Genomic DNA, 14,835 nt, shown 5'->3' with positions numbered 1-14,835 from the left:
ATGATTCAGTCTGACTGGAGCTCCGTCTTTTCTTTTCGCCATAATCTCTCTCCATAGTACTAAAGCAAATTTAAGGATAATATTTCCCTCCGTTCTGACTTTGAAATGTACAAACAGTTTGAATGAGTTTGAATTGCATCTAAAGCAGCAATTCTTTTTCAAAAATAAAATGAATGTACTGATTAAACTGTAATGTACTCTTGCCATTTTCCACATTTTTTAATCAATATATACACTTCTTTGTATTTTTCTTTTAAGTGGATAATATTTGTTGTATATTTAATGAGGTTCAATCATTATTCAAAATATCGTCAATTATTTTTAATGCCTTTTTTTTTGCAATAACAGCTGCATAAAATGTCTTTATCACAGAAAGCATAGAAACCAAGCTGTGTGATAAACCTGCATCTCTGATCACATATAAAGTCAGTGATAAAGTGAAGAAAGGAAACAAATGCGTATGCAAGCGTTTGCAGTGTGCACTCCAAGTTTTCTGCACGTTTGTTTAATTCTATCAACACCTGAGCCTTCGGCAGGTAGCTGCTGCTGAAGTCAGTGCTGATGAGTTCCACAGCTTCCCCTGGTGGTTCGAAACGTTCTTAGCTCCAGCTCTACACCTGCGGAGAACAAACTGAATATGAAGCTTTGAAAATGTGTCAAACTGGAGGCCTGTGGGCCAAATCTGACCCGTCACAGTTTTTTATAAGGCCCAATAGGGACGTATAAATATCGGCTGTAAGTTGTGTAAATATCATTTCTATTAGTCAAAGCAAAGCTGTTTTCATCTGCACTCTGTTAAATTACGTCAATGTGAAACAATGTTCAGTATTATTTAACGTTATGAAGGACTTTTCAAATGCAGAGACGTCGATTTATTAATATTTTAACAATTTGTTAGTGAGTTTTATCAATACATTTTGGCACAACCAGCCATTTGAGAGCATGAGTTTGACACCTCTGACTGCGTTAATCAACATTTATTCATTTATTTTTACCTTGTTTTTGTGAACCAGGATCCTTTTGGCCCCTCCAACTTTGATACTTTTCAAAATCAGCTGAAGACACATTTATTCAGGTTGGCTTTTAATTAGTTTTATTTTGTTTTATGCCCCATGTATTCTGTTTTATCTCTCCTGTGTTTTTATGTCTCATATTTTCTAAAGCACTTTGTGGTTTCTGACCTGTAAAGTGTGCTACATAAATAACATTTAGTTATTTACTTACTTGAACAAGCATCAAGACAAACTATAAAAGGGATTAAACTGCCCTCTCTTCGTTTGGGGGAATATTTATGTGAAGCACAATATATATTTATGTAAAGTGAAATAAATATCTATTTTAAAATAAGAAGCCAAAGTTTAATAGAAGGAAAGGTTGAAAAAAAGAAATTTATATCTTCAGTTTCTTATAAGAGCTTCTCATGTCGCAGTATCGCGGCGAAGCCTTTTGTTCAAGAGAATCTTCAATGTAATAATTACCAGAAAATACATAAAATACTAATAAATGTCTAAAAACAACAAAAATGAAAACCCAAAAGGAAGCGCCCAGTGACGGATGTGACTGTGAGGCTTTCATGGTGTGTAATGGACAAACAGGATGTTTGTGCCGCTGCGGCAGCTGCAGGGATCGGCGGCTCTGCTGCAGAGGAGCTGAGGCTGCGAAGGGCTGGAGGAGGCTGGTTTCCCACCATGAAAGGCGGCCGACTGATGGCTTCTTGGAGCTGGCTGCTCCTCTCCGTGAACAGAGTGTGGCTCCCCGCTGCACTTTATGAAGGCTACCAAGCACCTGTAAAACTGTTTGAAATACAGAATGAGCCTCAAACGCCTAAACTGGAACATTTACCTCACAGATACTTTTCTCCTGCTTATTAACTAGATTTTGGTATAAAGCAATATGCTAATTTATGCTGTTTAAACCAGCACTTTATAGTTTGACTTTATGCAGCCAGACTGCAGACTCCAGATTTAAACTGAAATCATGCAAAGTGTAGTGAACGTTTTCTTTTTCACTCATTTTCTGCACTAAAACTTGGATTTGAAAGATGCATAATTCAGTTGGTCAGATTTTTGCAAAATACAATTATCACTCAAACCATGTTTCTATTGATATTTTTTACTGATTCAGTCAAATTACTTAATTAACTTGGTAACACTTTATTTGAAGGGGGGTGAATAAGACTGTCATGACACTGTAAAAACATGACATAACACCTATCATAAACATGAATAAGCCTTCATGAATAATTATGACTGTTGTCATAAAGCTTCATTCGGTAAATTATGACACTTTTAGTCCAAAGTTGACATTATTCAAAATGTCTTTGTTATGACAACTTGACATTAACCAAGAAATCATTACTGTTTAAACTTTACCTTTAATAACATAAAGTTACCTAATTAAAAGTGTCATAATTTACCGAATGACTCTTTATGACAACTGTCATAAATATTCATGAAGGCTTATTCATGTTCATGACATGTTATGTCATGTTTATGTCAGTCTTATTTACGTTCCCTTCAAATAAAGTCTTACCATTAAGTTAATTAGATTTTTTTTTTAAAGGCTTTTGCTAAGTTTTCTGTTTTGTATCAACACAGTACTTACGTTTAGGAGCCTTTTAATCCCTACATGATCAATAGAGTTAATAAACAACAAATATTCCAGTGGAAATGATCAAGAACTTGACATTTCCAGTGAAGGTAGTTTTATTTATTTCAAATAACTTTAATTTTCTGAGCAGATGGAAAAATTAACAAGTAAGCTGATATATTCTGGTATTTTTGATAAAATTGCCATGTTTTTTTAAAGCTTTTCCACATTTCATCATATTAGAATCTGCGGAAAATTATACATTTTTATTGTATGTTTACCCTACAATAAAAATGCTACATGTAAAAATAACTATCCACCTCCCTCAGCACACCTAATCAATCTCAGTCTGTTCTCTGATCAGAGCAAACTGAAAGATGGACAGATCTTAACTCGGGATAAACTTGGAAGAAAACATTTTACAGACTGCAAAAGACCAGGGCGAAGGTTTAGTGGGATAACAACCCTGAAGGTTGTAACGCTTGAGTTTACGGCTGTTCAGCCAGAGCTACAGCATAATGGTTCAGTCAAAGTCCAGACCTAAATCCAATTCAGATTCTGCAGCAAGACATGAACACTGATGGTCAGGATTGCTCTCCATCCAACCCAACCAGTCCTCAGTGAGTAAAGATGTCAGCATGCGGATGTGCTGGTAGAAACATAAACCAAAAAACCTGCGGCTGTGATTTCAGCTAAAGGTAAATGTTTTGTTAGATTTTCGCGCAGCGTGTTTTAAAACGGCTACATACAACTTTGCTTTGGTCCATCATAAAATCCCAATAAAATGCAATAACTCGTGTTTGTAGCTCTACAAAATCTGAAAAGGTTCAACAGGTCTAGAAGCTTAGACAGTTAACTATAGTATCTTTTTCTCTCTTTAAGCTGTTGTCATAAACCTGGTGATAATTTTTGTTTTCTGTCTTGGAAGTGAGGTGAGTTATCATCGTTTTAAAGGATCAGTATCATGTAAAAATCAACTTATTTGAGCTTTACATCATCTTATAATGTTATCCCCTCACTTGGATGTTGCTTTGATTCATTCATGCATGTTTGAGAAATCCTGTAATCTCCATGGCAACCATTCAGCTGGGTGGACCTAGCCCCGCCTTCAAGGCGCAGCTCCTCCTCAGAGCTGAGGTTTCTGAGCTGCTGCCTCCCTCACAAGTCCCCCACTCAGCTCCTTCAGACTAGCCAGCAGCAATTAGCAAACATCTGGTGGAGCTGCTCATCTCCGGAGCTCATTATGTGAGCTATTTCTCAGCACAACGCTGGTCGTTAAAGTGTTCATAGAGGAGCCGTGTTGTGATGACTTCCTGAAGGCGGGTCTCAGAGCGTTTTTAAAGAGACAGAGACCCAATTTCAAGTCACTGAAATAAGCTCATATAGCATTTTTATAACAACAACTGAAGTTAACATAGTTATAATACCGCCCCTTTAAAGTTTTTCTCTCCAGAAAAATTACTGTACTTCATTCTTCCTACCTGGTTGTTAAAGAACACGTAGATGATGGGGTTGACCACCGTGCTGAACTTGGCCAGGATGGACGGCACCACGCTGGCCAGCGGCGTGACCAGCCCCGACCGGCCGAAGGTGGCCATCAGCGCCGTGACTCCATAGGGCATCCAGCACACCATGTAGCAGGACACCATGGACAGCACCATGAGCAGGATGTGTTGCTCTCTGCGCTGCGCGGCCAGCAGGTTCACCTTACCCACCTGCAGAACAGAGTCACAGACAGAGAAGGCAAAAAAAATCCCATCGTTTTAGAAGCATAATCTAATATTCCTCTAACAGGTATAAGATGAAATCATATGAGTTTTGTTTTTACGGAGTACCAAAAGGGACATTAAAGGGAAAAAATAGAAAATACATTTTCTCATGAGCATGAGATAGTTTGCACAGTTTTGCAAGATTATTATAATTAATTTCATTAACTGAAATAAATAAAAACGGTACTTAAAGGGGAAAAATATAACTAACTGGAAGTATGTTGCATGTTTAAATAAGTAACTAAATTCTACTAAAATTAGAGAAATAATACCCTTTATATTTGTGTTTAAGTTTTATTTATTAGAATCATAAAATCTAGTAAATAAACTCATGAATATTGTTTTTTCTTCAAACTAGCAGTTTCCATCAGCCTTCGGCGAATTATGGCCTCCCAGGTCCACAACATGACCACAGCAAAAGTTGGGAGAAAACTCAGGTCAGTTTTTGTTTGTTCATCAATAATTTAATATATTTTTAAAAAGGTAAATTATGTTGAGTACTTAATGTAAACATGATCGCAATAAAATACTTTGACCTTTTTGAATTCACCAGCTAAAAATTGACCATTAAGAAAAAACTAAAACGTCTATAACAATTAAAACTATACTGAAACTAAGCAATATTTAACTAATAATAACTAATATAACCAGGAAACTCACTCCTAAAAACGTACTAAAACTAGTTAGCCATTAAAAAAAATCACAACCAAATAAAACAAAACTATAATAAAAAAAGATGCAAAACTATTTTAACCTTTTTGTGCATGATAAAGTTTAATCTTTTATATTTTCTTTCAATGTCTTGTAGATTTTGACATTTCTTCTGGCTTTTTCATTAATAATTTATCGTTTGATTAATAACATAATGTACAAGTTTAAGGCCACCCATCTGGAGATTCTATTCGTTTACTGCCATCTAGTGGTAGAGTGAAGAATAACACTGCATCTTATTTGCACCTTTTAGTCAGGGCTTCCTGCAGCTGTCACTCTGGATTCCTGCAGAACTAAAGGAAAGCTCAAAGACTCAAAACAAATTAAGATTAATTTGTTTTCTAGTCAATATTTAAACCTAAACTCATCATAATGCTTCACCATACAGCTGTATCTGCCAGATTTCTACCAGAAATAATACATGTAAGGAATATATTTTTAGTTATACTGTGGAATTAATATGTTTTAGAAATAACTTTAGAGAAAACCACTGAATCAAACATCTGTGCCAAACCTCCTCATTTCTGGGTATTTCAGAAAGTGAGACATCCTTTCAAATATTTTTGCTGAGATCAATTTTCATGTCAATCAGCAGGAGGTTGGAGGAGAGGAGGCAGGAATTGGTCAAAATGAGATCCCACCTGATTGATTCTGACACTTCTTGTAGAAATCAAACGTCAAGATGAATGAAAGGAGAGGAAACAGTACAACCAATGATCCTTCATTCATAAAATTAAATAGGTTTTTAATTACTGTCCAACTAAAATCCAATAAACGTTTAACTCTTGACTGCTGCACACAAACATCAAGCTCTCCTCTTTTCGACATCTAGCTCTGACATTTTCTGATAATCAAATTGAAAGTCCTGACAAAAGAAATAAATCTGTGGATTGAAATATTGCCTGATTTTTAAAATGACACACTTCCTTCCTTATCGTCCTTTTTCCTGGTCCAAGTGTTGTTGGCCTTCATCAGTCATACTTCCAGTTGTTTTAGACATTTTGATTAGCAAGTTTAGGCCAGTAGTTATTTTCTTGTAGCTGCTTCCTCACTTATGAAAATTAACACAGACGTCTAACTTTACACATTATGCTCTCTCATCTTTCTAATTTTTATGAATGGCTTGGAGAAATTACCCTTTTTATCACCAGTTTTTAGAGTTTTTAGACACTTCATTGGACTAAAAGAAGTAAAGAAATATTTTGGAAATATTTGTTTGCTTACATTTATTTTTAAGGAAAGTTTTTGGTGCAAAAACTTTTTTTAAATTATTTTTTAAAGAAGAATAACTTTCTCCAAATGCACTAGGATTAAAGGAAGGGTTGTCCTCACGTTTCTTTAAGTGTGAGATTATGCTTCTGAAATTAAAAAGTAGCTTCTACTTTGCACAAATTTGCTGATTTTTGTAGTTCAGAGTAAAGCCAATGGACATGTTGCTTTAGATCATGGGAGTCAAACTCACTTTTGTCGATATCATGGAGGTTCTTAAAGGGCCCATTAACAAACTGGAGCTAATTTAGACATATTAGCTAGATAACTTTTTAATATTTGCGCTTACGTATGACGGAAAATATGACTTTTGCTTGCTAACGGACTTGACATCAAATAAAGCTGAGGAAGCAGTGTAGACGAAGTAAGAAATACTGCCACCTGCAGGTGGGAGGTAGCATCACATAAACACAACGTGTTTGACCAATTTGTCGGAACATTTTCGGTAAACTCACCATCAAGCATCAAAACAAAAAAGTGCAGGGATCTGATGATTTTCCATGGTAGTAAAATCTCAGAAAAACTAGAGAGACTAATGCAATTTGGCATCATACAGATTTGACACATGAACTTTAGATTATTTGCTTCAAGGTTTTTAATTCAGTCCTGATATTATAAGTGCAATTAAACTTTATCCCTCGGATGTGAGAATTGAAAACACCAGAGTGAGTGCAATCTAAAGGTTGTGGTGGGGATTCTTGCTGGCTGAAATCGTCTTTATTGGGCTGAAACATCCTCATTCATCTGTTTCTAAGAAATGCTGCTGACTTGGTTCACTGCTGATCATCAGGTGAAATTTTCAGGACCCCTTCTCTGCTCCGACTCCTCTGGGAGCACGGACTTTCAAAAAAAAAAAAAAAAAAAAAACCCCAGCATGCTTATATAACACAGGGTATCCAATGGTAACACGCAGCTCACAAGCTCTAAAAATACCTTCTGGGTGATTCATTCATAGCAGGAGTGGAAGCAAAGAGCAACTGGGAGCCTTTAATTACCAATTTAGATATGATTGACAGGTTTATACTCAATAAAGGCAGGCTTGAGTTAAGGGAATCTAAGAGGATCACTGCAAAGAGCAAAGCCGCAGCCCCTAAATAAAACCTACTCCTGCTGGATGAATTGATTCACAGACTGTAAACACACTCCAGTGAATTCTGGGATGTTTTGGCTTGACAACGACGGCGGCTCTGACAGCTGCAGCTCAAACTCAGACACACATTTCTGAATCTCAAAAGTACCCTGGCAGGAAAACGCGCCTGCAGAACCCATGTCAGTGGAGCCTTTAGAGCTTTTAGGCTGAGTAGACGGACAACAACAAAAGCATTTTAACAAAATTATTCTCAGGAAAGCTGCAGCGCTGGTTTGTGCCATGTATGCTTTAGATGCATTTGCAAATTAGCATTTTTCAGTTCAGGAAATTGTTAAAGGCTTTTAGGCCTTAATATAATACGCAATTATGCTGCTTACTGATATGCAGAAGGCATAATTGAAAAAGTTATGTTCACACTATAATTAGGAAATGACATCTGAATGTAGAGAGTTGAAGTCTGCAACAAAGCCCTGAGTGAAAGCTGCTCGAAGGTTTTCTATGCTCAACATCCCAGAACCAATTGAAAAACTGAGCAGACTGGTGGTTTAAGGTGTTATTATGGATGAAATAAATTCAATGACATTTAATATGGAAAATATGTTTCTGTGAGTCTGATGTTAACATATGAGACACCATCGTTTTTAACCTGCAAACTGTTTTCACAAAACTCAACATACTCAGAAATTCCCAAGTTTTTTTCAAGAAAATTTCTGAGATTAATCTCAACATTTCTGAGTCTTTTTAAAGTAAATTTATGACTTTTGAGACTCACAAATTTCCTTGTTTTTTCTATGAGATTTCTGAGAATAATCTAAACATTTCAGATTTTTGTAGCAGCTTTTTGACTTTTCAAACTGAGACACTTTTTAGTTTTTTCTAGAAAATTTCTGAGATTAATTTCAAATTGTTTTTTCTAGTGAATTTTTGACTTTTTAAACACAAAAATTTCCTCGTTTTTTCTAGAAGAATTCTGAGAATAACCTCAAAATTTCTGAATTTTTTTCTTTTTTAGCAGATTTCTTAGTTTTCAAGCTTTGACATTTTCCAGCTTTTTTTCTAGAAAATTTCTGAGATTAAATTTTATTTTTGTTTTGGCAGAAATGTACTCCTCTTTGTTTTCTTTCTCTCCACAACTGCCCTAATACTCCATCATCTTACCCAAGCTACCCCCTGTTACCATAGAAACCTTGTATACTTTTACACTCACCCTCCTTATAGCAAACAGGATTCGTCCATAAGAGTAAACCATGAGCATCAGTGGCAGCAGCAAACAGAAGATGAAGAGACACAGCACATAGGACACGCTGGTGGGCGAGCGCAGGTGCCACTGGACAGAGCAGGTGGTTCCGGGACCCTCGGGACCGTAGCTGCTCCAACCCAGGAAGGGCGGCAGCGTCCAGAGGAGCGAGTAGACCCAGGTGCCTCCGACGAAGAGCCAGGCCTTCCTGAAGTCTGAGACGTCCACCTTAGAGGAACGCAGCACGGTGTTGTAGCGCTCGTAGGAAAGGACAGACAGGGACACCAGAGACACAATGCCTTATGGAGAGAGGAACAGTGAAATATAATCATCAATCATCAGCATATTTGTTATTTTGGTGCACAAAGCACATATAATATTGTAACTCATCATTTTGGTGTACGTATACCTTAAAACTTTTTTATTAAAAATATACAGTTTTTATACATATTTTTCGAAACTGTCACTAAATCATGACAGTATGTTGTCAGATAATCTCCCCCTTTTGCTCTATGCTGCACTGCTGTTAGCGTAGCCTGTCGTGAATGCTAAGGCTAGTTAGCATGGCCACCCATGACGGCAGATAAACAATTTTTCTGTAGTAGTAAACTACCATTAAAAGCGCATTTCTGAGATTGCTTGACAACGCTAAGCCCCTCCTCCTGGCTCTGATTGGTTGTTTTTGTTCAGGACGACGCAGGAGCCGAGGATTTCTTCAGATGGTAATAGCAGCTCAGAGAGGAGGTGGAGGAGATCGATCTTTTCACAGTTTATCTTTTTCATATTGTCACAACATGGTGACACTTTTACAAATATGTAAAAAAAACAAATTCTACAAAAGTTACATACTGCACCTTTAATGGAAAGCTTTAAATCTTCCAACAAGTTCACTTCGCTGTTATCTGGTGAATGTCAAAGTTCATCCAGACAAATAGAAAAAAGAAAATGTTGCTTGATGTGCCAGGACAATGCATCATCTCTCAAAAAAGAAAATGGCTGCCTGACTTAACTCGGCAAAGATCTGAATAAACAGCAAGAAAAACCTCAATGGTTTTTTTTTTTTAATGAGAAGAAAATGAATCCAAACAGATAAATAAATGTACAGCAGACTGACCGTTTGATGAATCTGGACTTTAAAAGAGCCATAAAAATTAAAGGTGGTTCAACATGAATCAGTTTTTCACTCATCATTTTTACAACTTAGCCTCATCTTTATTTAATGAACCATTCTGATTTGTTGCAATTCAAGTTAATTTTAAATATATAATTTTTAGTTATAACTCTATGCTGACAGGTTGAAATCTGAAACAATCTTTTTTTTCCATTAGATTATTGTGGCACGATTGGATAAATGGATGAAGGTCAGTTCATGAAATCGTTTTTTAATGTCTCAATCGATATAAAATTTCCAGGTTTGATCATAATTTGAAAGTGTTTAGTGGGTTTATTACCAGAAACTCAATTAGCTGCTTCATTTTTCACTTTAAAGATGATTTATAGGAAACTAATGTCAGCTTGATGGAGTGTAAGTTTTAATAATGTCTTCATAATTAAAGAATCATTTAAAGGTGAGATCTTGTACAACTGATGAGTTTTTTCCAGTCATGCTGCATGAATCTCACTCCACGTCTGTTACTGAGTGTCTTCCTTACAATTTCTGGAGGGATGCAGAAGGTGACCCTTGGCTGAATTTATTCTATTTATTTTATTATTACAAATAATACACCAACACACATTTTGCATTTTGTTGTTGCTTTCTTCTCAGTCTCGCTCAAAAATCAGTAAACAAGTCTAAATTACATTCTTTAATCTGTTATTTGTGATATTAAAGTTTACACAGTTATTTTGTTCGGTTATTTTAATACAACTTCTAATTTCTAAATATTGAAAACAAAAAAATATAAGAGAATCAGACTTCAGAGGAATTTAGCAGGAAGGACCCACAACCTTTTAATTTAATATAAACACATAAACATTTATGAAACCCTTCAAATAACAGAAAAATGACTTGAAAACATCCAGTTGTGTAATTAATTTAGATAACGTGTTTTACTGAAACAAATAAACTTTTTAAAAATATTAAAAATATTCTAATTTATATGAAATATGACAGTTTTTTTCTGTTTTTTACTCAAGTAAGAGCAGCAACAATTGATCATGTTGTTCAAGAAAAGACAAAAAGTTTCCCATTGCACTAAAATTACTCATGAAAGTAACATGAACACGAGGTCATGTTGCGTTTAAAGGCGGCTCGGAAGAACAAGTTATGACATGTTAACAACAGAGTTGGCTGGAAGAAAATGTGCGGGAACTGAGGGTAGAGACACAGGAGGTTTGGGAGGCCCTGCTGTGTCAAATCTAGATGAATAATAGAAAGTTGGCCACTTTCACAATAATACAAAACAAAACAAACAGCTCCCAGTCCAGGGCGGGCGCCCAGACAACATGACTAACAATGTGTTGTCCATTGCGACAAACTTCTTCAGGATTAAGACAATTGTCTTACAAACAGCTGCAGAATGAAAGTGTTATAAAAACATGTTTCATAATTTCATAATTATGAAAACTGTCGACACAGATAATCTCTGAAAACAATTACGCTCCTCCAACTTCTCCCAGCACAAAAATGCCCATCCTGCTCAAAAACAGCCAATCAGAGCCAGGAGGAGGGTCTTAGCGCTGTCGATCAACCTCTTGTACACGCTGTTCAATGTGATGATGGGTGAGACACAAATAGTCATGACAGGAAAACCGTGATTGGTGAACATGCTAACTAGCCTTAGCATTCATGGCAGGCGAAGTATAATTTACAAAAAAAAATTCATGGGGAAGTGTGTTGTTTAAGTGGTGGAATAAAAAATATTTTGATGGGTAAGATTAATACCCTCAAAATTTTGTTTTTAAAGTGTAAAATTGGTGATAATTCTTCAGTTTGTAACTTTTTAAGAATAGTTCAACATTTAGCAAACAAGTCCAGCAATATCAAACAACATATTACTCACCAAAAAGATAATAATTTAACACCAAGATGGAATTAAATTATAATATTTAATATCTTCAAAATTTTGTTTTTAAAGTGTAAAATTGGTAATAATTCTTTAGTTTGTAACTTTTTAATAACAGTTAAACATTTAGCAAACAAATACAGCAATATCAAACAACAATAACAACATACTCACCAAAAAGATATTAATTTAACACCAAGATGGAATTAAATTATAATATTTAATATCCTCAAAATTTTGTTTTTAAAGTGTAAAATTGGTGATAATTCTTTAGTTTGGAACTTTTTAATAATAGTTAAGGTTTTAGTAAACAAACCTAGCATTGTCAAACAACAACAACATCAACAACATATTACTCACCGAAAAGGAAATGATTTAATACCAACAACAAGGAATTAAATGATTGGCAACATTCCTTGAAATGTCGTTTTTAAAGTATAAAATTGACGATAATTTTTATTTAGGAACTTCGTAATAAAAGTTAAACATTTAGCAAACAAACCTATCAATGTCAAACAACAACAACAGTGTACAACTCACCAAAAAGGGAATTGGCGAACCCGTACCACTTACAGCCGAACTCTCCGATGAGCCACCTACCGCGCAGACTCGCGGCGAAGCTGAACGGCGTCCCGAAGACGCACACCAGAACGTCGCTCAGGCTGATGTTGAGCAGGATGAGGTTGATCGGCGTCCACAGGCAGCGGAACCTGGCGAAGACCAGCAGCGTCAGAGAGTTGTTGAGGATCCCGGCCACCAGGATGAAGCCGAGGCACACCGCCACCGCCGTGTGGCCGCTCCGGCTCAGCCCATCGCGGCTCTGGGGCGCCGTGGAGTCGCGCAGGGTCGCGTCGCTGCCTAGGCTAGAGCTGTCTGTGGTGCTTAAATTAGAGCCGTGCAAGTAGAGGACCATAGCAGGTGGAGGGGAGGTAAACAGACAGAAGGAAAGTCTGGCACAGCGGCTCCAGACGCTGCAGGCTGCTGTAAGAGAGTTGAATATGACCAGAGCACTTCTTTATACCTGCACTCCTGAAATGCAAAAACACCCCCCACCCCTTTTATTCTGCTGGGCACAAACACTAGTATTGTCCTTCTTTCTTTGAACCCTTTCATTTACTAGTTCTGGTCATTTTGATCACGACAGCTTGCCTGAATAAATCCCCCCAAATTGGTGCCTTTCCAACTGGAAATGTGTTGCCTTTCAACGCGATGTGCTTATGTGAGTTAAAATTGCCTCCTCACAGCAAGTTCCTTTGGTTTATTTTTTGCTTTTTCATGGCAGATGTGGGTCAGGCTCAGTGAATGTCCAAAATAAACTTTCCATTTCAAAGTTAAAGTGGAGCCATTTACTCCTGCTGCGCCGCATCGCAAATACAAAGCTTGTCGCCTGATTTTTGCTAAGTTGTGCATTTCATTTGTAGCTTTCTGTGCCAGACTGTGATTAGCTTCATTCAGCTAAACACAGATTCAATTCACTGCAAAGAATTCAGTTCTTTACACAACTCATCGTGTTGTGTGTGTTTTTTTTATCTTCTTCCAGTCTTTTCTCAGTGATGGAAAACTAGAAATGAGACTTGCTGAGGAGCATTCTGTATGTTTGGACAAACAAACGTAGTGTTTGAGTTGCCAGTGAGCGGACTAGATGTGGAAAGAAGAGGAAAGAGAGAAAACTCTCATGACATTTAAAAAACAGTCTTGCATGTTTTTAAAAAAATTAGGGTCAAAACATGAGCAGACCGTTTGGTTTGGGTTTTCCTCTGGAGCCATGTTACTTTAGCTTCATTAGTGGACCATGCAACCTCCTCTTGAGGAGTTCAGGTGACTCCTGCAGCCTTTGGGTCTGGAGCTCTGTCAGTCAGTCCTGCTACCTCCAGGCTGCCCAGGCTGTGAATAAAATAAAACCCGACGTGATTTATATAAGGTTTAGCATTATTTTTTACAATCAAAAGAGGTAATTGTGATGAAAATCTTTACTATCTGATAAAATATTATACCACAGAACTCATTATCATCTAAAATCAGAAGGTAAAAGGCAGCATTCATGCTTAGTGAATGTAATAATCAATGAATAATGAATTAAAACATTTTAAAAGTTGATGTTTCTTTAGTAGTAATGTCCAGAGGTTAATGCTTTAATGCATGGCTCTATACATCAAACCTGACACTAGGTTAACTTTCATTACATCTAAATTCAGTCAGTCTGGACTGACTGAGAAATTCTACCAGCTAAATTTGTATTAATCATTTTGCACTGGATGTTTTCCTCTCTGAGCCCAACAGCAGCCTCCTAAAGCATGTGAAGAGGAAGGAAGATCATGTACCTCATGTCCACCTCCTGCAGAGACAAAGATTGGCTGCTGTTTCTTCTTCACACCTCCTCTCATGAGATTCCCTCCCAGTTCCCACCAGACAGCCACTTCTGCGCCAGATCAGCCAAATTCCCCATGAAGGTTTGCATTTCTCATTACCATGTGACCCCTACATGGTATTATGAAACAGTAAATAATCATAATAGAGTGCAATCTTGCCAAATTGTGCCTCTTCTTCTGGTGTATTTAACAAAGTTTAGTTGAAAATGTAAAACTAATACATCATTAAGTGCATGAAAAACATTCCAGTAAAATAAATTGAAGCTTGTAGTTTCATCTAATAACACAGTTATTAGATGTTTCTGATCAACTGCAGGTGGTTTAGAAAGTTACAAACACATTGTTCCAATTTTCTGGCGTGAAATATTGAGATATAATCAAGTCGCCGCTGAATCTGGGAGGATTCATAGAGAAAGTTTTAGAAATTTTAAAGTTCATCATCAGAGAAAACAAATATTTCCAAATATTAAAGATGGCGGCCAGTCTGTGAAAGACTGAAGGCCGTAGCAACGTCTACAAGTGAAAGTAAGCTCAAAACAAGATGATTAAAAATACTTTTGAAAAGTTAATTACACTTCATCTTGATTGCATTTTTCTGCCTTATTAAAGTTGTATGCATAAACAAATTTATAAACATCTAGACTCGATACTTTACCAAGGTTTACAAATGAAAGTAAACTCAAAACAAGATAATTAAAAATACATTTGAAAAGTTAATCACACTTCATCTTGATTGAATTTTCACCTTATTAAAGTTGTGCATAAACAAATGTGTAGACGTCTTAGCCAAAGTGTC

General features: G+C 36.5%; 1 protein-coding gene across 1 annotated transcript; it reads right to left on the bottom strand.

Annotated features, from left to right (window-relative positions):
- Positions 1-1,076: 1,076 nt before the first annotated feature.
- tmtops3a (teleost multiple tissue opsin 3a) lies at positions 1,077-12,945 on the bottom strand. The gene is made up of 4 exons (XM_008420682.3): positions 12,211-12,945; positions 8,636-8,964; positions 4,071-4,304; positions 1,077-1,793 (listed from the first exon to the last, which is right to left on the bottom strand). Exons 1-4 carry the CDS (start codon positions 12,581-12,583, stop codon positions 1,572-1,574), a joined length of 1,158 nt encoding a protein of 385 aa, XP_008418904.1. The 5' UTR covers positions 12,584-12,945; the 3' UTR covers positions 1,077-1,571.
- Positions 12,946-14,835: the final 1,890 nt, after the last annotated feature.

The sequence above is a fragment of the Poecilia reticulata genome, chromosome 10 (genome assembly GCF_904066995.2).
Source record: "Poecilia reticulata chromosome 10, P_reticulata-male-v2, whole genome shotgun sequence".
Lineage (NCBI taxonomy): Eukaryota > Metazoa > Chordata > Actinopteri > Cyprinodontiformes > Poeciliidae > Poecilia > Poecilia reticulata.
The sequence above is the reverse complement of the archived record's forward strand: the minus strand, read 5'-3'. Positions and strand labels throughout refer to the sequence as shown.

Bases quoted from the DNA above. Each gene is read 5' to 3' on its own strand.
- tmtops3a (XM_008420682.3), bottom strand. From the start codon at position 12,583: ATGGTCCTCTACTTGCACGGCTCTAATTTAAGCACCACAGACAGCTCT. The intron at 8,965-12,210 runs GTGAGTTGTACA...TCTCTCCATAAG, and splicing joins GTTCGCCAATTCCCTTTTTG to GCATTGTGTCTCTGGTGTCC. The intron at 1,794-4,070 runs GTAGGAAGAATG...TATTTCAAACAG, and splicing joins ACGTGTTCTTTAACAACCAG to TTTTACAGGTGCTTGGTAGC.